The sequence below is a fragment of the Triticum aestivum genome, chromosome 5B (assembly GCF_018294505.1).
Source record: "Triticum aestivum cultivar Chinese Spring chromosome 5B, IWGSC CS RefSeq v2.1, whole genome shotgun sequence".
In the NCBI taxonomy this organism is placed as follows: Eukaryota; Viridiplantae; Streptophyta; class Magnoliopsida; order Poales; family Poaceae; genus Triticum; species Triticum aestivum.
In genome coordinates, this window is record NC_057807.1 from 548,005,173 (window position 1) to 548,030,033 (window position 24,861).

General features: G+C 42.9%; 2 protein-coding genes across 2 annotated transcripts; one reads left to right on the forward strand and one right to left on the reverse strand.

Annotated features, from left to right (window-relative positions):
• Positions 1-270: 270 nt before the first annotated feature.
• LOC123113109 (uncharacterized) lies at positions 271-3,929 on the reverse strand. The gene is made up of 3 exons (XM_044534246.1): positions 3,601-3,929; positions 1,234-1,443; positions 271-647 (listed from the first exon to the last, which is right to left on the reverse strand). The coding sequence occupies exons 1-3, from the start codon at positions 3,832-3,834 to the stop codon at positions 534-536; spliced, it is 558 nt and encodes a 185-aa protein (XP_044390181.1). The 5' UTR covers positions 3,835-3,929; the 3' UTR covers positions 271-533.
• Positions 3,930-4,012: 83 nt separating this feature from the next.
• Positions 4,013-7,886, forward strand: LOC123113108 (RCC1 domain-containing protein RUG3, mitochondrial). Its single transcript, XM_044534245.1, has 6 exons — positions 4,013-4,522; positions 4,684-4,823; positions 5,021-5,215; positions 5,775-5,903; positions 6,348-6,503; positions 7,260-7,886. Exons 1-6 carry the CDS (start codon positions 4,032-4,034, stop codon positions 7,460-7,462), a joined length of 1,314 nt encoding a protein of 437 aa, XP_044390180.1. The 5' UTR covers positions 4,013-4,031; the 3' UTR covers positions 7,463-7,886.
• The last annotated feature ends 16,975 nt before the right edge of the window (positions 7,887-24,861 follow it).

The following is a 24,861-nucleotide window of genomic DNA, read 5'->3' on the forward strand; positions in this document are numbered from 1 at the left end:
TTATGTAGCGCCGTTGTCTCTTGTGAGTGCCGAATTATCAGTTCATTTAGTAGGCCATTGGTTGTTCTTCTAAATAAAAATCCTAATATATGTTGGTGCCCATTGGTAAGAGTTTTCTCACAGGATGTTAGTGCCAATAGATTGTTGATGCCAGTAGACAGCAAGAGATTTGGTAAAAGAAAAATAATTGGTGTGATGAAGAAAATTCAAGACTTCAACTGATAATCAAGAGATTTGTTAATAGCATGAAAATTTCAAGAATTCAACCGATCAGGGAAATTCCGCTGCTGTGATAAAGAAAAAGGCACACTTTGTTACATAGTAGTATGATACAAGAGATTTGGTTCAAGAATTCAACCCAAGGCGCAATGTAAGAAGGCTAGCCACCGTGGTTTTCTAGTCCTGCCAGAAGCTTCCTCTGTAGGTACACGTGTCGATAGATAAATTACAATGGCACAGGGGAAATCAGTGAAACCAAAATGGCATGACGAATCATCATGAGCGATCTGTTGAATCCCTTTAAGTGGTCCGTGCTAAAACCTAGGAGGGTTTGTCGGGATTCTTGAAACCCCTTGCATTACACTTGCTTGCCTTTTCCGGTAATACACGAACGGCCCACTTACAAGCAACATTCCAGCCATGAGGACCTGCAAAGGACATTGCTTTGGGATTCAGAGTCACAGAAAAAAATGACGCAAAACTCACCATGGATAACCGTCAAGACGTCGATCAATGAGAACTCCGAAGAAATCAGGTTATCAACAAAATGTGATGCGACTGTGACTAGCCGATAAGTGACAATCATGTAAGTTGTTCGACAAGCAGAACATATGGTTCAATTTTCTAAGGGTAGATAAGCAGCTTTCAAGTTTTAACTGGAGAACTGGAAGTTTCGATCTTCAAAAGGCACCATACTTCATATCAGTATAAATTTCATGGCCCAGACACCCACTGCCACAAACTGAAAACAAAATATATGAGTCCACTCTTGCGTACATCTGGGATAATACCCCAGTTCTGAAGAGAAGCTTACAAAAGATTCTCGCTTCCTCAAAAAAAATTGTAAGATTTTTTTACAGTTTAAGACTTTTTATCCAAAGATTATGGTATAGGAAACAAGAAAACATCATGCAATCTTTGTAAGTAAGAACCAAATGCAAATTGATGGCAGGGTGATGCATCATGCAGCTTTATACTAGTAAGAACCAAATAAGGTTTTAATGATATTATTACCTCGAAACCAAGAATAGATAGTTTCTCTTCAGCCTCCAATGGTACACAACTCCTGTAAGTAACATAATGTTTTGGGCCAGCTGGCATGGATGTCTCTGCCAACATCTTTCTATCCTTTGTTTTGTTCTCTTCTTTTGTACCATTTTGTACCTGTATACATTTCAAAGGCAAACGGTAGCCAGTTTCGCTGCAACAGTACTTCTCGTCATTCTATAAAAATAAAGAAAGAAATGGCGTGTTAGTAAGCTTTAAAACCAATATATAATAATGCCATTTCAGTATTTGATAGTGCAGTGCTTGCACAAGTGGTAATTTGAAGTTTTGCACCCAGACTTAAGTTTGCCAAGCAAATATGAAAGGGGCAGTAGGTCATAAGTCAACATGGCTGTTGGTAATGGAATTCTCTGTAATTGCAGAAAAGCTATCTTCTAGAAAAATCTTCAAGTCAAGCTATGTGATCATCAGATGCTGGATAAACCATGGTCCAGAAAAATGGTGCAGCAGTGTTATGTGATTATCAAGTTAACAATTAATTAAACTGAATAATTATCCAGCATCTACAAGTTCAAGAGAAGCTAAGCTCAATACAACCGTCTGACCAAGAAATGTTCAAATAAGGAGTCGACCAATTGTGAGGACAGAACTACTATGCTAGAAGGAGTTAAGAGGTGCGGATTCTGACAAGTAAAGAGTAAGGACAATGCGTAATTTATGAGCGAACATTGTTCTTTCATGTACACTGTCTCAAGATGGAAGACCAATTCCTTGTCATTAGTCAAACAACAACAAAAGGCTGACAATTTTGGGCAATTACAGAAAGGAGTCACTAATATAGATAGAAAGACAATACACTATTAATGTTTAGAGAAAATACACACACTACTATAAGATTATGAAAGGAACGGATGAAGTGTTTCTAGCTATATAATGGTCATTTTCCGATTCCAGGAGGAACTTTTGGCTTTTATAGCACAACATAGCACATGTCATTTCAGTATTTGATAGTGTAGTACTTGCACAGCTGTAACTGAAAGTTTTGCACCCAAGCTTGACATTTATCAAGTGTTTGACTACATTAAGTTTGTCAGGCAAATACGAAAGGGGCAGCAGCTCATAGTCAACAAGTCTGCTGGTGATAGAATACTCTGTAAGTGCGGAAGCTATTTTCTAGAAAAATCTCCAAGTAAGCAGCACATAATCACCATGGAAAGTGGAAACCTCACCTTATGCCGAATAAATCATGGTCCAGGAAAACGGTACTGTTATGCAATCATCAAGCTAACAATTAATCAAACTCAATAATGAGAGCAGCTACAAATCCAAGAGAAGGTAAGTTCGATATAACTGTCCGACCACTTCTCAGGTACATATATTCCAAGCAATGTTCAAATAAGGAGTCTCAATTGAGTGGACAGAAGTACTAGGCTAGTAGTTTGGAAATGGGAATTCAGACCAATGAACTAACATAGTTCTACCATGTACTCTGTCTCAAGTTGTCACGCCAATTCCTTGTTATTGTTTAGTCAAACAACGACCAAAGGCAGATGATTTTGGGCAATTATTGAACTGAGTTGCTAATATAAATGGGAACACAATACTATGAATTCCAAGAATCTAGACAATACACACACTGGTATAAAATGAAGATAGGAACAGAGCCATTGCTCATAGCTATAGAAGGGTCAATTTCCAATTCCAGTAGGAAACTTTGGCTTCTACAGCAGAAAGATAGCACACTTCAAGGCCATTCGCTGATTCACAACACAAAGATTGGAGCCACTTTGGTAACTTAAAACATAAAACTAGAATTTTACCAACATGGCACAAAAGATCTGTATTTCCCCTGACCCGACTAAATGCCCTCCCTCTCCAAAACACGCTTCTATTTTTTTTTAGCTTGCGCAGCCTTTATCGCTCGAATGATAATTATCTGGATGCTCTTCATCACAATTTACTCTAACAGCATCGCAACTTTGAACAAACGAAACTCTCAAGCTGGAACATAGTAAACTAACAAAATTGATGTAGGCACTCACCAGCCGTTCTGATCCGGACGGTAAATTGTGACTAAATAAATGTATACTCCTCCTACAACTAACAATTCTGATAGATTTCGGAGCGAAAAGGGCTCGGCTGTTCGCCTGTCCCAATCCAAATTCACCAAGATCCAGCCTTCTCTTGGCATCCAATTTCATTTACCCAAGAAATCGGAGCTACATCTAAACCAATGGGAGCAATGAGCACGCGATCCCCAAATCCAACTCCAACTCAATCAATCATCCTCCCAAGATCGATTAGTTTTCTCTCCGCGGGGTGGGGGAGTCGAAGGAAGGGAGGAGAGGAGAGGGGAGGGGCGGGGCGGCTGACCTTCTCGGAGTACTGGCAGGGGATGCAGGGGCCGGAGGGGCTGCAGCGGTAGGAGGAGTTGCCCTGCGCCTCCACGAACCCCAGCAGCGACCTCCGCGCCCCCTTCTTGGCCGTCGACGCCGCCGCCGCCATCGCGATCGCCGGCGGGATCCAGCACAGCGCCGCCACCGCCACCAGCAGCAGCAGCAGCAGCCGCCACCGCCACGACGTCGCCGCCGTCGCCTTGCTCGCCATCGCCAGCCCCCAAGATGCCTCCTTTCCCCCTCTTCCTCCTCCTTCGGTGCCGGTAGGAGAGAAGAAGTTGGGTTGGGCTGGGCGCTTAACGGGCAGGAGACGGCCTAACGGGCCAGCTTCTGTGCTACTACTACCAGTTGCTTCCTTCCTTCCGTCGGTTGTCAGCCGAACCCAGCCGCCGCCCGCCGCCGCCGGCGATGTTGCGCCGCCTGCTGCCTCTCCCCCGGCGCTGCTACTCCGCCTCGGCGACCTCGAGCGGCGCCGCGCCGACGCTCTACTCCGGCGGCGACCACCCCGTGTCGCTGCTCTCCTGGGGCCGCGGCGCGTCGGGCCAGCTCGGCGGCGGCAAGGAGGAGCGCCGCCTCTACCCGGCGCCGGTCGCGCGGCTCCTCCTCCCCGTCCCGTCCCCGGTGCTCCCGCCCACCCCCGGGCGGCTTCCCCCCGCCGCGGGGACGGAGGCGGCCGGCGGCGTGGAGGTGGGGATCTCCTGCGGGCTTTTCCACTCCGCGCTCCTCGTGGACGGCGCCGCCTGGGTGTGGGGCAAGGGCGACGGCGGCCGCCTCGGGCTCGGCGACGAGGCCTCCGCCTTCGTGCCCCGCGCAAACCCCAACCTCGCCGGCCTCCGCGTCCTCGCGCTCGGCGGCATCCACTCCGCCGCCCTCACCGCCCCCGGCGACGTCTTCACCTGGTGAGGACACGGCACTCCCACATTGCTCGCTCATTCTGGAATTTCACTGACGATCAGATGCCGGATGGACCGCGAGAAGTAGGATGTGCTGCATTTTGGTTGTCATGGTTGATGGTTGTGGCTGGCTGCTGCATCACTCAGTTTACTCTAGTAGCCTGCAGGGGTTATGGTGGATTTGGAGCTCTGGGGCACTACGTTTACCATAGAGAGCTGTTGCCGAGGAAAGTGAACGGCCCTTGGGAAGGGAAGATTGCACACATTGCCACGAGTGGAGCGCATACCGCGGCGATCACAGAATCAGGTTGTTTGTAACTTGTTATCCACACTTAATCCAGAAATGCACTTTTTTTTAATCATCAGTTGCTGCCCTGTGCAAATGAATAGTGTGAGAAAGTGAACATTTTTTTTTGTTATTGTCATGTTCAAGTATTGGACTTGTGATCATCAAACGTCAAACACCCTCAGCTCTGATCCTTGAATTTTGACGGCTTGTAACAGGTGAACTATACACTTGGGGTCGTGATGAAGGCGATGGAAGGTTAGGGCTTGGGAGTGGGGGTGGTCCAGGTGAAGCCGGCTCTCTCAGTGTTCCTTCCAAGGTGAGCGCGCTGCCTGTACCAGTTGCTGCGGTTGCTTGTGGTGGCTTCTTCACACTTGCGCTGACCTCGGATGGGCAGCTATGGAGTTGGGGAGGTGAGGATGTCACTGTGTATCAATTTATTAACTACAGTACTCTAGTAAACGCCATGCAATTACTAACTTATTGTGCACTGATGCTCTTCTACAAAACTAGGGAAAACGTTGTATACTTAACTTACTGCTAATGTGAAATGCAACAGCATGCAGTTCATATTAAGCTGCACTTATGAATTTACAATGTTCTCGCTAATGTGAAATGTTGTGTCAGCACAATATTTTTCCTCCAACTACATGCCCAGACCTTTCATTTCATCCATTGGGCATAAGTTACATAGGTTATGATAATTTTCTAAAATGCTCTTCCTTAATCAACATCTTAACAGTATTTGGCATTACTTTCCTAGTATTCAAATCTCAATGATCTTGCTTAATATATTGTGAAGATAACATCTCTTCATTCTAGCTTTCCAGGTTCCGTCGTAAGGGACTTGTGTACTAATTTAATTTCAAATGCATCTCATCTATTGTGTAACTATTATATCATTTGACTTTCCAATGCCTATTTGCAACGTATGGATTTACTGAGTTTCTATAACTTGTCTATGATCTTCAGCAAACTCAAACTTCGAACTTGGCAGAGGAAGCAATTCCAGTGACTGGAGGCCACAAATTGTCCCTAGCCTGAAAAATGTCCATGTAATCCAAGTAGCATGTGGTGGATACCATTCTTTAGCCTTGACTGGTATGTTTTACTTGTTGGAAATTCAGGTGTTTTCTATGAACTAAGGGAAGGCAACTTTTGTGATCTCCTATCAAAATTTGATAACATGTTACACTGGAAAAATTAGAACTTGCAATCTAAGTCCTGAAAAAAAAACATTCAGACAGGAGTAATGAAGGAATATACATTTGCCTTTGTCTCACTAAGTTGGTTAATTATGCCTACTGCTTGTTTTGACTGCAATAATGATCTTCAATCATAAGACCACATTTGATCATGAATCAAGTTCTGTTGGATCTTACAGCAAGCAACCAGCCTAACACCACTGTATTCATAGAGATGTATACTTAATCACTTATTAGTTGTATTATTTTCAGACTGCTGATATAGCAAACACAGAACAATGTATTGGTTGTTGCAGCATACAAGTATGTGACATATCTTACCTCTGTTAACTATATTCAGATGAAGGTGAAGTTCTCTCATGGGGACATGGCGGACATGGCCAACTAGGGCATCCAACCATTCAAAATCATAGAATTCCACTTGCCATTAAAGCTCTGTCTGAGGAGCGAATTGTCTACATAGCCTGTGGGGGATCAACTTCTGCTGCTATATCAGGTGAATGCTGTTTCTCTTTTTTGTCTTAAAGATAGTCATTCATGGTGGTTGTTGCTGTGCAGGGAAATCTTGACATATTCTTAGTATCACCTACCTTCCATTCGCCATTTTCTTTACTAGTAAATCGTAGTACACAATGTCTATACTGAAGATTCATAGGAAATGGTAAACATGCACCACCACCACATGACATTGAGTAATTGAGAATAAAACTGTCGACGTTGAAAACCATTTGGGGTGTGAAAGTATTACTAATCAGTAAGTCCAAGAAAATACTGGGAACTCGTGTATAGTTTATAAGACTGGCATGTAATTGAGATATGAGAGAGAAACTTCTTAAAGTTAACCAGTCAGGCAGATAATCAGTATTTTGTTACTGTTGTAATTATGCAGGAAACAGGCGTTGCATACAAATTTAATTGCATGTATTGCTGATGAAAGAAAGGATTTCTAAGATTTACTTACTAGTTTTGTAGCACACACTTTAATTAATTTCGAGTAATGAAAAGAAATACGATTGTCGTAACTAAGCTTCAGTTAGTCCATTTATTTTGATACACGAAACCCAGATATATTGCCACTGTAAGAGCCTCTTATTCGTTTCGTAAGATGTCTCTCTCAACATTCTTGTTTTAACTAGCTTAGTTATGTTGCCTTCTTCTAGTTCTACATCACATTGCATGCCAGCTAAATGCAAGCAACTAAAATTTCACACCATGAGTAGCTTACCTGAATTTACTTTCTTTGTGTGGCCAGAGAAAGGTGACCTGTACATGTGGGGAAATGCAAGAGACTGCCAGCTAGGCGTTCCCGATCTTCCAGAAGTGCAACCATTACCTGTTAAAGTTAATTTTCTTGCTGACGGTGATGAGGATCCAAGCCCTCCTCGTGTCATCTCAGTTGCAATAGGCGCTTCCCATGCCATGTGCTTGGTCTCCAGGCAACAGATTCAGAAATAGCAGCTGTTGCTTATCAGCTTTGTAAATTCAGTCAAATTTGGACCTCCTAACCTGTGAGTACGCCATGGAGAGGATCATGTTCTCTACTGGTTAGAGCCTGCCTTCTCAGTTGGCGAAAACTCCTGCTCGGTGAAGCCCAACTTCAAGAAGAAACAATAATATTACAGGCATGCCATACTTCCTTGAATTTGAACACTGGAAGTTCTGTTAATTAGCGATAGATTTGTTTCTTGATTTCTCGAGTGATGTGAAACGAGAGATAAAACCGACCGTGTACCTTCTTGATTTCAGATTCATAGATCCTTTTCTGTAGTTGGCAAGATGAACAAAATTCTGTAGCATGCTGATTTTATTGCTGGCTTGCACTTGGCACCCAGTTCAATAAATTAATTGAGCAATGCTTGCGCATTTGCTTCCTCGGTCACTCCCCCTCTCAGTTACCTGGGATTATTCATGTCTTGCTCTTTGGTAGGATGGTGTCAAAATGTCAGTGACTCGTTTTCCATGTGTAAGTAAAAAGCTCCTTGATTCCATGGCTGCTCTTTGCCACTTCCCTTGCAAAACTCTGCATTTGTTGGGTGGATCAAATCTCCGCACTTCTTTTACCTCATGTGTTCAATGTTCTTCCATCCCAGTTGGTCAATCGATTCCGAGAGATATATATCCCCCAGCTGTGAATTAACTCCATCATATCCTAGTTTGTTAAAGAAAACCACATAGTTCAAGCCTAGGTTGTAGTGGAACATGTTTGTTTCATCTGGTTATACTCGTTAATGTTTGAATAAGAGAAGTCCGGAGAGTCAAGAAATGCCAGGTGTTCATATGAAATTTCCCTGTTTTGGTCACACAAGGAAATATGTCAGGAGCTCCACTGAGCTGCTCAGTGGAAATTCTGTCATCAGGTCGAAGATTTTTTTTGCATCATCACACGTACTATCTGAGCTGCTTTCTCAATCATATATCATGTTTGTATTGATGCACACTCAATATAGCATGTTTTTGTTGCATAATTTTGGCCTATCCTTTCACCAGGATGACAGTACATATCAACAGCATGGTTTGATTTGCCAACCCTTAGTTGTTTGTACTTCACATACTCTTTGTGTTCTTCCAATACACGTCGCAATGGTGCACGTTGAGGTGTGTTGCAATGAGGATTCCTTTCACGATGCTACATTACAGTTCAACATTGAATCTCCGTTTGTACCTAAAAAGTATGTTTTTACCTAGTTGGGATTAGAAGCTGTTTATCTAAAAAGTTAAATGTGTCAGTGTAAGTAATTTTCTTTCTATTGCAGATTTTTGTTATCAAATGTTGTGTGTTACTGCTAGAAATTTAGTTATGACGGTGAACACTTTTTTGTATTAATTCACATTAAATTCGCTTTGTGCTGCTTCCTCGATCAATATATCATTTGGTTTGTATGACTGCATATTTAGTATAGCATGTTTTTGTTGGGTGTACTATGTTGGTCTGCCTAGTTTACTATGGAGAATGTATATCATGATAGTATGGTTGGTCTGGCCTCTCTAGTCCTATTCAATTGTCCATGCATCGTGTACTTGTAATGTCATGATAGAGTGTGAATAATATGGTTGCCCACACACCACATCTCTGTATAACGAGCATAGTCTTGAAGCAGTGTCCTAAGAAATATTAAGGCTGTCACAAAAACATAATAGCCGTTTTCTAGAGAAAATGATATGTAGTGAGAATTTTGAAATGTGGCTAATGTCATTAAAACGTTTCTGGTCATAATTCCCGAAACAGGCTTTTGCCCAAATTTATATTACGGCCCAAAGGGCCGAAACAAATCAAAATGGCTAGAAAACCCTCATACAAGTAGGTCACAAGACCCCCTCAAAAGAAAAAGTAGGTCAAAAGAAAAAACGGCATCCGAGTGAGTAGCACAAATACTACCAACCCAAAAACAACACTGCAATGCATCAGGTTTCACTTTATTGTTTCTCCACTAGCATCTCTAGAAGCACATGAATGGTGTGATGTTCCATGAGTTCGAGCCAAGCCTGACCCTGCTGCTCAATTGAGCTTTCTCGCGATGATAGTGCGTTGGCAGATTCGTCTTCTATGCTCTCGCCTGCTAATTGTTTTCTCTGTCAGCTCATGTGGTATGTAGTTCAGACATAGTTCATGGTGGAAGAAGTTGAGTTTAGTCTAGTTGCACTCATTCATGTTCAGTTAGCAAGGTTTGGAGAGTCCAATTACATGAGTTGTGTTCATAATAATTTTTGGTATTGCTGTGAATACTAAGGAAAATTTTCAGGAGATCCATTGAGCTGGTACTGCTGATTATGATACTTTAATGCTTGACATTGCATCTCTGTTATTATTTTTATCTCAATAATAATCTGTGTCGAGTTGTCAATCTTAAAATTTATTCATTCAGAAGCGGGTCCACTTAAGTTTCTTTACACGAAGTCTCTTACAAATATCGCTTGTTGCTATCAAATAATTAGCTAGTGATACCAAGTGGTGCCTTTTTATATCATTTTATCACGCTTTTTTACCCGCTTCTGCGATTGGTATACCATGTGGTTTGTATTAATGTACTATCAGCATAACATGTTTGTCGGGTGTAGTATTCGACCTAACTTTTTACCGGATATTGATGGCAAGATATATCTTGGCAATATGGTTTGTCAGTAGTGTTTTAAGTTATTCATTCAATGCGACACCTCGTGGTAGAGGTGAATAATTTGGTGGGGCGCATACAACATGTCCCAATAAGAAGCATAGCTGTGAAGCAATACATCAAGAAAATTTGACAAGCTATTGGTCCCAAAACAGAGTAACCATGTTTTCATTAAAAAGGGCATGCAATCTTTAGGTCTGAGAGGTATCAGTAATTTAGCAATGAGTCGGCGATCTGCAAGCAGTCGCCACATGCATCCCCTTTTATGCACCCATCGCCGGCGTGGGGGAATGTCTAAGGTCCCTCTTCAATCGTGGAGGAAATCACTGCAAGCTCCCCACTGCTCGGATCGACCTTCCACTTTGGCAAGATAGATGAGTGAAGATAGGTTGCAGCACAACGACCCACCCTATGCCACGGATGGAGCTCGCGCAAAGAAAAATAACACAACCAGTCTGGTTCGTAATTACTCGGGTTAATAGAGATAGGAGCGTGGGCAAAAAAGGGAAATGTTTCATGCAGTTGTGCTTTCATCTCTATATCTCTCCCCCCCCCCCATGCCTGCAAAGAGAATCGGGGCATTCTAACCTACTGCAGTTATTATTTTTCTTAAGATGAACAATTGTTTGTAGTGTTCTGATTTTTTGTTTGGTTTGCACTAGGCACCTTACTCCGGTTGTTGTGGAACGAACCGAGCAATGTTTCATTCCTTCTGTTCTGTCATTTATTTAACCCTATGAATAAAGAACATTTTGTCCTAGAAAATGTCCTTGTAATTTGAGGGCAACTTGAGATAGTATACTCAAAACTAAAACATTAAATGTTGAATTCAAAACATTTTCTCGATGTGTTCATTCACCTCAAGAAACATATATAGTAAAATTCAAACATGATGGCCATATTTGGGTCTTCTTTGTGTTAAAACTTCAGTGGCTTCACTCAACTACCACCGACAGCCGCGCCCGAGGTTGCACAATGACTCCATTGATACTCCCAATGCAAAGCTCCTGCTTTTCTTTCCGGTAAAATTGAAAGAGTAAAGAGATACGAGAAACATGATTCACCATCCTCACTTGTCGTTCCTAATTAAAAAGCTCAGGAGGTGAGAAGAGAAAACATATCTTCTCTTTATTTGCTTTAGATCTTGAAGGCTCTCATCGTCGGAACTCCGCTTCTTCACCTCCGTAAACGATGGTGTCCTCAAAATATTCTTCCTTCCTTCTCCTCATGATCAAGGTTTTGCTTGGAAATTTGTTTTTTTGCACGTGTGCACACATATCTGATGTCTTTTGACCCAATCAGTTAATCATTTTCATGAGATAACCCAGAGTTTGTGAGTTCATTCTGTCCAAATCCTAATTACCAATGAAACCATATAGTTGAGGCCTACTTCGTGTAGGAAGAGGTGGTTCATTCCCTTCATGTTCACGTCATCAAGGTTCAGATAGTCAAGAAACATGCACTGGCTACCTAATATTTTTGTTTTGTTTTGGTGTGACACTGAGGAGAATCTTCACGGATCCATCGTGCTAGCGTTGTACTGATTATGATACTTTACTGCTCGAGTCGCATCTCTACAATTATTTTTAACTCAAAAGTAATTTGCACCGAGTTGGCCTTAAAAGTTGTTCATCAAAAAGTTGGTCGAGTGGTTCGTCTAAGGTTTTTGTTTGCAGAGTCCTGACAAACATCACTTGGTGCAATCGAATATTTAGTTATTCACTAGTAGAAAAGAGGGCTTTGGTCCAGGCCAGGTTAGCCCATTAGTCCCGGTTCAGTCTAGAACCGGGACTAATGGGGGCATTAGTCCCGGTTCGTGAGCGCAGGGCCACGTGAGCCATTTGTCCCGGTTCGTCTGGACCTTTTAGTCCCGGTTGGTGCCACCAACCGGTACTAAAGGTTAGACCTTTAGTCCCGGTTCGAGCCACCAACCGGTACTAATGGGGTTTGAGGCATTAGTACCGGTTCATGGCACGAACCGGTACTAAAGGTCCCATTTTCAAACTCTCCCCCCTGTGGATCGCCTTTTTAGTTTAAAAAAAATAGAAGAAAATGATGAAAATGTCAAAAAAATAAAAGAAAATAAGTTTCCCATGTGATATGTGGTCTAGTTGTTGGGAAAATTTGCAAATGTGAATTTCGACTTTATTTGCAAAATCTCTCCAGAATTTAGTAAAATGGGCATAACTTTTGCATACTAACTCGGATGAAAAAAAAATTATATGAAAAATCATCTACTCGAAAAGTTGCATCCAAATTAAATTGGAGGAACCTTGTTAAACATTTTCAAAATCCTCAAAAACCTAACAGAAAAAAAGTTACGGGGCTTTTAATATCTAGAGGCAAAAAAATTCAAAAAAATCAGTTTTTTTTTTGAATTTTTGTTAAATCTGGTCAAACTATGGTCAAACTACTTATTCAAGAAGTATTAATGTTACTAAATAACTATTCAAGAATATTAGTGTTACTAAATAATTATTTCAGTTTTTTTGAATTTTGGTCAAATCTGGTCAAACTATGGTCAAACTGTAGTCAAACAATGGTCAAACTAATTATTCAAGAAATATTAGTGTTACTAAATAATTATTCAAGAATATTAGTGTCACTAAATAATTATTTCAGTTTTTTTGAATTTTGGTCAAATCTGGTCAAACTATGGTCAAACTATGTTCGAACTGTGGTCAAACTGTGGTCAAACAATGGTCAAACTAATTATTCAAGAAATATTAGTGTTACTAAATATTAGTGTTATTTTTTAGAACAATAGTTTCAAACTCAAACAGTGAAATGTGTGACTTCATGCTCAAGCTAAATTCCTGAGGTTAATAGGATTGACATCTTACTATTGTCAGGAAAACAACAAGTGCAGACTTGGAAACGAGGGAGAATAAAACCCGGAAGTTAAGCGTGCTCAGGCTAGAGTAGTGAGAGGATGGGTGATCGTCCGGGAAGTTAGATGATTTGGAATGATGAGGGATGATTAGAGATTAGAGGTTAAATTGAGCAATGATGAGGGGTGATTAGAGATGAGAGGTTAAAATAATTCAGAAATTTGAAAATCAAAAAAAATATTCCAAAATTTTTTTTAAATTTTTTAAAAAAAAATCATAAAAATTCCTTTAGTACCGGTTGGTGTTACCAACCGGGACTAAAGGTGGACCTCCAGGTAGCGGTCACGTGGAGAGCCTTTAGTCCCGGTTCGTGTTAGAACCGAGACTAAAGGGGGAGGCTTTAGTAACGACCCTTTAGTCCCGGTTCCCAGAACCGAGACTAAAGGTCCTTATGAACCGGGACAAATACCCCTTTTTCTACTATTGATTGATACCAATCGCCCTCCATTTTTTCACAATTTTACAGTAAATTATTTTAGCTTTTTTCAAAACTGGTATAACATGTAGTTTGTATCAATGTACATTTGTCATAGCATGTTTATTGTTTGTAGTATCTGAACCTAACTTTTTCCGAGGACATCACAATATATAGCATGTCAATATGATTGATCACTAGTGTATCAAATTAGTCATTCATTGCGACGTCTTGCGGTAGAGGGTGAATAATTGGGTGGGACGCACACACCATGTTCTTATATAAGTTCTTATAAGAAGCATAGTTGTGAGGCAATACATTAATTTTCTTTGACAAAACCGTTTGGTCCCAAAAACAAATGAAAAAGGCTATACCAACTGTGGGCCGAGAGGCGTCGGAAATTTAGCAGTGAGTTGCAGCACAACTAGCCTTACCAAATTTTGGCAGTACTCTCCTCCCACTCGGTCATGTGGTGCTGTTTATGCAACCACCATCGGCTTAGGGAACGATGGGGATGCGTCACTGTATGACACCCAATGGTCCGATCGCTCCCATCATGACTGTGCATCGGTAACAGATTGACAAAAATACCTGTAACAAATTTTATATCGGGTGAGGTGCAGGTAACTGAAAATAACCTATATTGCCACACACAAAAATTCAGCTGCATGCGAACCACTTGGGCTTTTTTGACAAACTCTACGCAACTCAAATGATGTCCTAGCCCAAAAAATATCCCAAATTCCCCCATACTTTTTTTACAAAATAAATTCTCCCATGCTCCACCCCATCGGATCAATTCTACTCTTCATGTTGCTTTCAGTACATGTCGTACTACTCCGTATTATTTAAAAAAAATAGGAATATCCTCCGGCTTCTGCATCATGTGATGCATGCAACCAACTTAACTAATTCAATGAGGGCCGACTCGCCGTCCATTCACCCTTCCACCGTCGATGAGGACGGCAAGATCACAACGAGGCTAAGTCACGCCGTTTTTTCTACACTCTAACAAGGAATCCTATGCCATCCGTTAGCATGCTAGTAGAGGGCCTGGTACCCATAGAGACATACTTCTCTCCCCACCATCACACCACGCCCAGGGCGCCACATGGCAAAATAGAAATTGCAGAATGGATGCCTCTTGTTCAAGGGCTTTCGCAAAATGTTCAATCAAAAGGATCTCCCTTGTGGTGGAGACAAGATACCTTTTTTTTTTAAAAGAAGGTCAAAACCTCCGGCCTCTGCATCAGTCAATGCATACAGTCATCGATCTTTATTAATTATTCAACAGAAGTCTGACAAGAACATACATCAAGCTACCCGAAGCTACCACTCACACCTACAAACTCGATAATGTGAAGTGCTCTTACTTCCCATATCTAAAAGCGGTGTCGTCGCCAATCCGTTCACATAGCGTATCAGAACCTAAAACCGGTGCAGCAAAACCTAAACCGTACACCACATGCACGCTTTAGAAGACATCATCATCATCGAACCACTGGCCCATCTTCAGTAAAGAGATCCACATCATCCTTGCAAGTCCGTAAATCCATTGACGCCACCACGGCGCCCAACGGCACCACCTCCATGCGTGCAAACTGTTGAGCACATCGCAGTCGCCGCCGGGACACTGCAACACCATGCCACCAAGTACCACCAGCCGACATAGCTTGAAGTCTGGAAAATTTGCCGTGCGTAGCACCTGTCGAACAGGCATGCCACAATGTAGCACCTGTCGGTCAGTCATGACGTGACATCTCCACCGCAGCTCCGTGCAAGACAAAGCCGCTCCACCTCCTGCCTCTGTCTTCCAGCGCGGATCCACAAATGATGCTCGCAGGAGAGAAAGGACATCGCAGTGCCGCCATCGTTTGATCTGGAAGACCAGATCCTAGGGTTTGCCTCGGAGCAGCACGAGTGGGTGGAAAATAGTTACACGACGCTGCCTTCATCAAGGTAATGGCGCAGAACACTGCCATCGACTCGGGTTTCACCGGCAACTATGTCTCCCCGACTCGCAACCGGGACTAGATGACGGATCCCCGACTCTGGTTTCATCACCTCGGGTGGACCACCTCCAGCGAAGGAGGTGGCCACCACCGCCACACCCAGGGCCGTTGCACTCACTAGTGGAAAAGGGTCAAATGTGAAGCACATTAGTGTCGGTTTGATTTTGAGCCGGCACTAATGTGTCCATTAGTGCCGGTTCCAACGGCTAGCCGACCGCTCTCATTAGTACCGGTTCATGGCGAACCTTTAGCACCAGTTCGTGCCACAAACCGGTACTAAAGTGAGTGGTGGCAGGATTTTGTCAGTCTGGGGCCCCTCCAGTACCTTTAGTACCGGTTTGTGTTACGAACCGGTACTAAAGGTCGTCCTACATAAACCCTTTGCCCACCCGAGCTCGCTCTGTTCTTCCCCTTTCCTCTCTCCTCCTCTCTTCCCCTCTTCCTCGAGCTCATCACACATTTTGCCCAAAATTTGTCAAGATTTGAAGGCCCCCATCCATTCAAATGATCACAAAGGTTAGCAACTTTGTTCTTTCATCTCTCATTGCTAGATTAGCTATGCTTTGTATAGTGATTAATTTGTGAGTTTAGTAATTTGGAAGGAATTATATGTGCTAGTATTTTATTTATATGCAATTTGAGGGGAAAATAACACTTAGTTTGCATATGTAGGTGTGGTTTACTTAGTGCCTTCTAAATCTCCGTCGTAACCACCGTCGATCGCCCGCACCATCCCGTCGCCGGCACCACCTTGTGGTGAGGCTCTTGTTCATGAATGTTTTACATTACCAAATTGATGTTGGTGTGATTTGGATATATAGTTACTCGTATAGTTATCTTACCCGTACGTTGTTTCTTATACATAGTGCCATGGTTTTGATATCCGTTCCCGTCGGCCCTCGTCCTTGTTATGATTCGGATGTGGTATATTCTCTTTTAAAACTAGTTGTTGCATTTCGTGTTTATGACAAATTATGCCCATCAAGTTGACAAGGATATTTTTATCTAGGAGGGATGTGAACCGGAAATTCCAACCGACCCTATTGTCGAGAGGTTAAATTTAGTTGAAAGAGAAAACGAGTATTTGAAAGAAAAATTGAAAAGAATTGAGGGGGAGAAGATGAAATTGGAGTTGCATGTTGCCGATGTCGTCGATGATCACAAGATCAAGATGGAGAAAATACGCTTAAAGATTAGAAAGATTAGAAAATATGCCATTGATAGTGAGGCTTGGTATCATTATGCTGTTGGATCAATTGTTACCTTAGTTGCAATCTTGATCGCATTTGTTGTTGCATTTAAATGGTTTAGCTAGAGCGTTATTTGTTTGTTGCATTTAAGTGTTGTATGAACTATATATATATGTATGAAATTTACGTATGAACTTGTATTAATTTGGTCTTTTCGGTGTTGTGTAATGAAGATGAGCCGACAATAGATGTATGATGACCGATGCTCTCCCAAGTTCATTAATGGCGTGCATACATTTCTGCTTGCCGCTGAGGCAAACAAGCGGGCGGATGGTTTTATGCCTTGTCCATGTGCTGGCTGTAAGAATGATATGAGGGCTTTTCGGAATGGAAGGACGACTACATGGCCTGTGTAAGAAAGAAGATGGAGGAGGAGAAGAAGAGGAAGCTGGAGGAGGAGCAGAGGAAGCAGGACGCAGAATGCCTTCAAGGCCTAGAAGCAAGGCACGCGGAATTGGCACTCAAATTCCAGCAGCAGCAGCAGCAGATCGACTCACTTAGCCAGGAAAGGGGGTCTCAGCAGCGGCAACAGCAATCGGATAATCGTACAACATTGGATAGCACCATCCCATCCATGCCGAGAAGCAGCGTTGGTTCCGCCCGGGGTGACACACTGCTGGATACAATACCCTGTGGATGACATCATAGTGAACACTAACTGTGAGCTACACTCCAAAATGAAGAACATATCCTTGAAGGTGGTGGACGATGTTGCTTTTACAATTACCCCCGAAGCAACCTTCCATTGCATCCCGATTCCAGAGGGCTATGCTCGTGTCATGGTTGATGAAGTGATGGACCCATATTCGAGGCTAGCGCTTGACATTCCTGGAGGTGACGACGAGCACACACTAGGAGAGGCCATTCATCATATCATCCTACGGAGAAAGGATTTGATCATCTTTCGAAGTCCACCGACACCGCGTCTGCCGACTCCTCCTCGAAGTCCGCCACCGAGTCAGCAGACTCCCGCTCCTCCAAGTCCACGAACGCGTGAGCCGACTCCTCCTCGCCACTGAGTCAGCAGACTCCCGCTCCTCCAAGTCCACGAACGCGTGAGCCAACTCCTCCTTGAAGTCTGCCACCTCCTCCAAGTCAACGAACGCGTGAGGCCACTCCTCCTGTTTCAAGTCTGGCACAGCGTCAGGCCACTCCTCCTGCTCCAACTCAGCCACGTCAGCCGTCTCCGCCGTCTCAGCAATCGCAGAACAGACACGCCGCATCTATGGTGCGTAGCGGTACGATTCGAGGTAGTACAGAAAGTATAGGCGGAGACAAGCGATATAAATATGGTCCAAGCCTCGCTCCACTTCCTCATAGGCCTTATGACATGACCGATGAGTAAAACATAGCCATAGTACGGGCCCAAGTGGAGGCCCATTTTGGACCGAAACCGGCACCGCCGCCAAGGGAGAAAGTGCCTGAGAAAGTTATTGACCACTTTATTCATATGGCAAGAAAACCATCTCCCAAGCCTGTTGACTCAGACTATGAGCGCCAAATCAGGAAGCTACATCGAGCACGGCTACAGAAGGAAGCGAGCTCGAGCTCGAGCCAACAAGAAGCTGTCAAAAAATGCGGGAAAACCGTTCCCCAGCTGGGAGAACAGGCGTCGCAATCGATCCCTCCGCTTGTTGTGCCAACAACACATGAGAGTACGCACGCCCGATATTATTGTGGGCAAACCGTTAACGTTCCCCAGCTGAGCGATGTGGTAATAACTGAGGAGCATATAATGCAGGCTGAAATGCTCAAGATCACTATTGGACAACTCCTCGAGATCGATCCCATATCTCCGCTTAGAGAGGAGGGAATAAAACGGAAATATGTCCAGGGCCAACCTTTGGTCGAGCCACACAAGGTCAAAAACCTCCCAACGAGAATGTATGAATTGCATCAATGGTACATGAACATTACCAAGATTTCCAGTCGAGTGTCCCTCATGGTGAATGTCAAGGAGGAGCATTATTTCCATGAGAAAGCTCTGTCCGTTGAGTATTCAGAACTATTTCAGTTATACAATCAAGACGCACTCGACAAATATATCGTCTGTTGCTATTGTCTGTAAGTGATTTCTTTCTGTAATTTAAGTCTCAAGCTAGCTGTAGTGATCATTTTGATCAATCATTACATGTAATTATCCTCACTATATTCTTTTATGTGGTATTATATGCAGGATGAAGATGTATGAAATGAAAAAATCTAGACGCTATGGCATTGTGTTCATTGACCCAAATATCATTAATATAATGAGTACACATGGAATCTTCCAACTTATCGAGCAAGTTTAGAGAAAAGCATGCTAGAGTTCTTCAAGCGCCTCAATACCAATGAAGATATACTACTTCCTTACAACTTCTTGTGAGTCACATTGTCTTGTACTACAAATTCTGTTTTTGCTTACTAGCTAGCTAGATGTTAATAATTAAGTGTATAGGGTTTACGGTAGTTGATTAGTGTTATGCAGATGCTCACTTAATTAAGACATGCAAACGTGTGCGCATGCAGTTTCCACTGGATCTTGTTAGACATTAAAGTTGAGGAAGGAAAAGTTGAAGTACTGGACTCGCTACTTAAAGAAGATATTGACTACACCATCGTGAAGGGGATAGTCAACAGGTAATTTCAATCATTATTAACTATATCTCAGCCTATTTAGTTCGTCATTTCCTGATATGAACTATTTAATAACCCCTTTATTAATTTTCTTTGCCGGTGGACAGGGCTTGGGCAAATTTCATCAAGGTGACTCCAGACAAATGGGCAAAAAAGCTGTTTTGGTATCGACCAAAGGTAAGTAATTAAGTAGTACTATCTACCTAGCTAGCTACCATCTATTTAATTCTTGTTTCAATACCATTAATTAATTATCATGCTTGATTAATCATTATCTGATTCAATTTCATTCTCGTAAAGACCATGAAGCAGGCGCAGGGAAATGATCTGTGTGCATACTACGTTTGCGAGAACATTCGCATGATGGCGTCCGAAAGGAGCAGATCTCAAAGACAGGACTGGGTATGTTTGTCAAAACACTATTCACACCATTATCGATATCTAGTCACACAACTAATACACATGCATATTGATCTCCTTCTTAACAGTTCAGAGAGGTGCGGGAGCAGCTCCTACCAACGGACCGCATACTAGCACTTCAAGAGGAAATAGCGGGATTTTTGCTCGACCAGGTCATAGATCCCAAAGGAAAATACTATTACCTGCTACCGCCCCCATGAACCACTTGTCATCGTGCTCCGAAGGCACCAAGGCAACATGTAGGAGAAATTGTGTGTATATATATACATGTGTATGTGTGAAAAATTAATGGTGTTGGTTGTGAGACATTCGATGATATATATTTATATATATATATGCGGTTCTATGAGAAAATCTATTTATATATATGCATAACGTGTACAATATGTAGTATCTATAATACCAGCAAACAAAAAAGAATTAAATGGAAAACACAAAATTAATGGAAAATAAGAAATAACCCCCCCCCCCCAAACATTTAGTACCGGTTGGTGTTACCAACCGGTACTAATGGTCTACCAGCACCCGGGCCTGGCTCGTGCCAAGTGGTGGCACTTTAGCGCCGGTTCATGCCGAACCGGTAGTAAAGGGGGGCCTTTAGTCTCCACTCTTTAGTGCCGGTTTTGGAACCGGCACTAAAGGCCCTTACGAACCGGCGCTAAAGCCTGGTTCTGCACTAGTGACTTGACATCCTCATGTTGCGCGTCAAGTCCATGAGTAGTATATAACATGGCAATTGGCATGTTTGTTGGGTATATTTTTTGAGCTAACTTCATTTCCATGATATGACAATATATAGCATGCCAATAATGGTTGGTCACTAGTGTATTACGTCATTCATTCATGGCAACACCTCGTTGTAGAGGGTGAATAATTTGGTGGGGTGTACACACAATGTTCTTATAAGAAGCATAGTTGTGAACCAATACATTAGTGAAAATTGCCAAAACTTTTAGTCCCAGAAATGAATTAACCTTATTTTCCATAAAAGGGGATCTGCAAACTTAGGCCTAAGAGGTGTCGAAAATCAATAAGAACATGTTATGATATAATCCTGCTTCACTGTTCATGCACCCATCGTCAGCGTGTGGAGAGTAAGACATGCGTCCCGATGTGCGACAACGTGTAGTCCCTCTACAACCCCACTGTTCAATGATTGAAAGAGCATGGTGCCTCCATGTGTGGTTTTGGTAATTGATGACATTCTCTATGGACTAATGATTGCCTTGAGTTATATTTGAATGATTTGTCCATAGGCATTTCTTGAAGTCCATGTGTTGGTTTCAAGGTGTTTATGAGATGACCAAGGTGCTATTCAAGGAATTATTCAAAGATTGGTCATGTAGAAGACATGATACAAGGTTGATCAAGACTAAGTCAAAGAGTGTATCAAGTTGAACAACATGCAAAGCGTAGAGGATGTACCGAAAGGGATCAAGTGATTCCATGATATGGTAAGCATTGTCCATTATGCTTTGTGTACTAACCCATGGTCTATGTGAGAGTTCTATGTGGGATTATGTTGTGGTGTGCAAGTTCAAGTGGAGCTTCATGAAAAGATCACGTCCTTGAAGCTTGCCGTCCATTGTGGTGACAATGAACTTGTGAAGATGTGCCGAAGAGTGGCTCACCCATACTGGATATGGGGGAGCAATCAACTAATCTTCATCGAGCCAACGTAATCAAGAAAGGTGGTCCAACTTGAGGAAGTCAAGATCGTCATCATCAAGTTCAAGTGGACTATGTGCAAGGCAAAGGTTTGCTCTTCATAGGATTTCTTTAATGGTCTCATGGTGTTAGTTGGAAGACCGAGTTATAGGATCGATTGACAAACTATCAAGAGGGGCTCTCGAGTGAGTAGGTTGATCGTATCGTTCGTAGAGAGCTCAAACTATTGCATCTTTGCATCATCTTTCTTGGTTCTTGTTTGGTGTTTCTCCTTGTGAGATTTGGAGCTGATGGTCATCTTCATGACAAGCTCGAGTTCAATGAAAACGGAGTTCACATGCATCTTCTACGATGTTTTCTATGTTGGGGTTTTTGTCGGTTCTTCATTCATAGAGGTTTCACATATCTATATCTTTGGCATTTTTCTACTGCCCCTTCTTACTATAACCAACAAGCTTGTCATCATCTATCCAACAAGCTTGAGTTTGGTGTATTCGGAGCTCATTGCGGAAGTTATGAAAATTTTGTTTTTTCTACCTCCATTTGTTTGCTTGGGCTATCTTGAAGCTCTCCACTGGTAGTACCGCTCTGGGCAGTGGTAGTACCGCTTGTGCAGTACTTCCGCCTATACTCCGCCCCATCTCCGCTGGTCTCGCTATAGCTTCTGAACACAAGCGGAAGTGGAGCAGCAGTAGAGCGGTAGTACCGCTTGCCTGCGAAACTACTACCCGTTCACTACCACTGCCACTACCGCTTACGCGAGGTCTTCTAGAATGGTTTGCATCTTCGCGGTAGTAGAGCGGCAGTGCATAGTCCCCCTAATACCACTTGCACCTTTCTACTGCACCCTAAGAGGTAGTACCGCTAGGGCGAGCGGTAGTACCGCTCCGGCGGCACTACCATCTCGGGGCTCTCTGCCCATTGATACGTCTCCAACGTCTCTATAATTTTTTATTGTTGCATGCTGTTATATTATCATTCTTGGATGTTTTACAATCATTTTATAGCAACTTTATATCATTTTTGGGACTAACCTATTGATATAGTGCCTAGTGCCAGCTGCTGTATTGTGCTTGTTTTTTTACTTCGCTGAATATTAGTACCAAACGGAGTCCAAACGCAGCAAAACTTTTTGGAGATTTTTTTTGGACCAGAAAAAAACTTGGGAGCCAAGGAAGGATCAGAGGGGATCCCCGTGGGGACCACAAGACACATAGGCGTGCCCAGGTGAGTCACCTCGAGACCCATCTTAGCATGAGAGCGACGCCAAAAATCCTATAAATACAAAAATCCCTAGAAATAACCCTAGATCAGAAGTTCCGCCGCCGCAGCCTTTGTAGCCATGAAAAACCAATCTATACCCCATTCTGGCACCCTGTCGGAGGGGGAAATCATCACCGGTGGCCATCTTCATCATCCCGGCGGCCACCATGATGAGGAGGGAGTAGTCCACCCTTGGGGCTGAGGGTTTGTACCAGTAGCTAGGTGTTTAATGTCTCTCTCTTTCGTGTTTTTGAGTTGGCACGATCTTGATGTATCGCGAGCTTTGTTAATATGTTGGACCATATGGTGTTCTCCCCTCTCTATCTTGTTGTGATGAATTGAGTTTTCCCTTTGATATTTCATTTTTACCAGATTGAATACTTTTATGGATTTGAGAGCACATGATCAATGTCTTGCTATGAATACCCATGGTGACAATGGGGTATCATATTGATTCACTTGATATATGTTTTGGCACTCAACTCACGGATTCCCGAGGTGACATTGGGGTAATCTATACATAGGGTTTGATGCACATTCTCATCTTTGTTTCTCTGGTAGAAATCTTAGGGCACTCTTTGAAGTTCTTTGTGTTGGATTGAGTACTATGAATCTGAAATTTTTGATGCATATCGTATAATCAACTCACGGATACTCGCAGTGAAATTGGAATATCTAGGTGAAATTAGAGTTGGTTGATATGTATTATATGGTGTTATTTTAGTACGAACTCTTGGATAGATCGATCGGAAAGGATAACTTGGTGTTATTTTAGTAGGAACTCTTAGATAGATCGATCGGAAAGGATAACTTTGAGGTGGTTTTGTACCCTAAATAATTTCTTCTTATGTTCTCTGCTAGATAGGAACTTTGAAGTGATTCTTCATCACACGTTGAGGGATGGTTATATGATCCAATTATATTAGCATTGTTGAGAGATTGCACACACGAAAGTACGAACCCTAGGCCTCATTTTCAAGCATTGCAATATCGTTTGTGATCGCTACCTTGCTGTCTTTTATTGTTCCCATTACAAAGATCAATATCTACTATCCATATTACACTTGTATCACCATCTCTTTGCCGAACTAGTGCATCTATACAATTAATGACATTATAACCGTACCTAAACCTACCCTCACAGCGATTTGCGTATTCGGCTGTCTGTTTTCATGATCTGGATGTTTTCGGCCGTCAGATCTCTTATGTAAAGCCTTCTGCCCTGCATCTATCTAATACTGGCCCATCTGTCCTATGGGTCGCTGCTCTGGAGGCCAAAACGAAGGCTTGTGGTTCCCTGGGCCATCGGCCAGCCCATTACATCACTTCGCCAAAGTAGGTCCACTACTGGGCTTCCTTGAAGGGGACCCAGAGGAGCGGTCCATCTAGTCCCGATATTCCGATGCAAGGAGCAGAGAGGAGCGGTCGGTTCAATCCTGGCTACCAGTGTCGCTCGATTGGATCCGTGCGGGATGGACCGAGGCAGGTCGATGTGTGCGCTGGGAGCCTGGGATCGACCGGAGGAGCGGGACGCGGGTCAAGGCGATGCAGTCCAATGGCGAGGGGATGAACGGAGGCGAAGCATCGGCGACGAAGGCGAGTGAAACTGCTCCGTAGGGACTTCATGAGGCGGATTAGTTTTTACTGTCTAAATGCTGAATGGAGGTATGCGTTTATTCCTTCTAGCCTGCATCAAATCACCACGTGCACCTGCATATATACTTATTCTCCTCCTGCTCTCCAATCACCCTTGTTCCTACAGAAGTAGGACCTCATGCAGCCATGGTGCTCGGCTAGGTTGCCCTCTATCTGTGTTCATGTGTCCTTACCCGATCCCCTCTTTCACCCTCCAATTACATTGTCCTAAAATCTTCCATGTCCCAATTTTGTGCAGGTGGTTCATCCTGCCTGTGGTCGATTTATTCAGGCTTTTTGGTGTATGCAAAATGCAACAACTCAATCCAATGTGTGCCTGCAGGTGGTGCTCACCATTGGAGATCGATTCCCGTATTTTTCTTTGGTCATTTTTTTAATTGGACAATCTCCAATGGCTCCTGGAAAGGTGATAATTTCACTGTGACTATCATACATCACGTATTCATGTTTTAGCATTTATATACTCCTTAGATTATGCACCAGTGTCATTCATACCATGGAACTGTTTATTCCCATATGGGACATGCATGTACTTAAAACAAAAAAGTAAAATG

Coding starts and splice junctions, on each gene's coding strand:
- LOC123113109 (XM_044534246.1), bottom strand. CDS start 3,834: ATGGCGAGCAAGGCGACGGCGGCGACGTCGTGGCGGTGGCGGCTGCTG. Junction 1,444..3,600: donor CCTGCCAGTACTCCGAGAAG/GTCAGCCGCCCC, acceptor TTATTTTTATAG/AATGACGAGAAGTACTGTTG. Junction 648..1,233: donor TATCTATTCTTGGTTTCGAG/GTAATAATATCA, acceptor TGTCCTTTGCAG/GTCCTCATGGCTGGAATGTT.
- LOC123113108 (XM_044534245.1), top strand. CDS start 4,032: ATGTTGCGCCGCCTGCTGCCTCTCCCCCGGCGCTGCTACTCCGCCTCG. Junction 4,824..5,020: donor CGCGGCGATCACAGAATCAG/GTTGTTTGTAAC, acceptor GGCTTGTAACAG/GTGAACTATACACTTGGGGT. Junction 5,904..6,347: donor CCATTCTTTAGCCTTGACTG/GTATGTTTTACT, acceptor AACTATATTCAG/ATGAAGGTGAAGTTCTCTCA.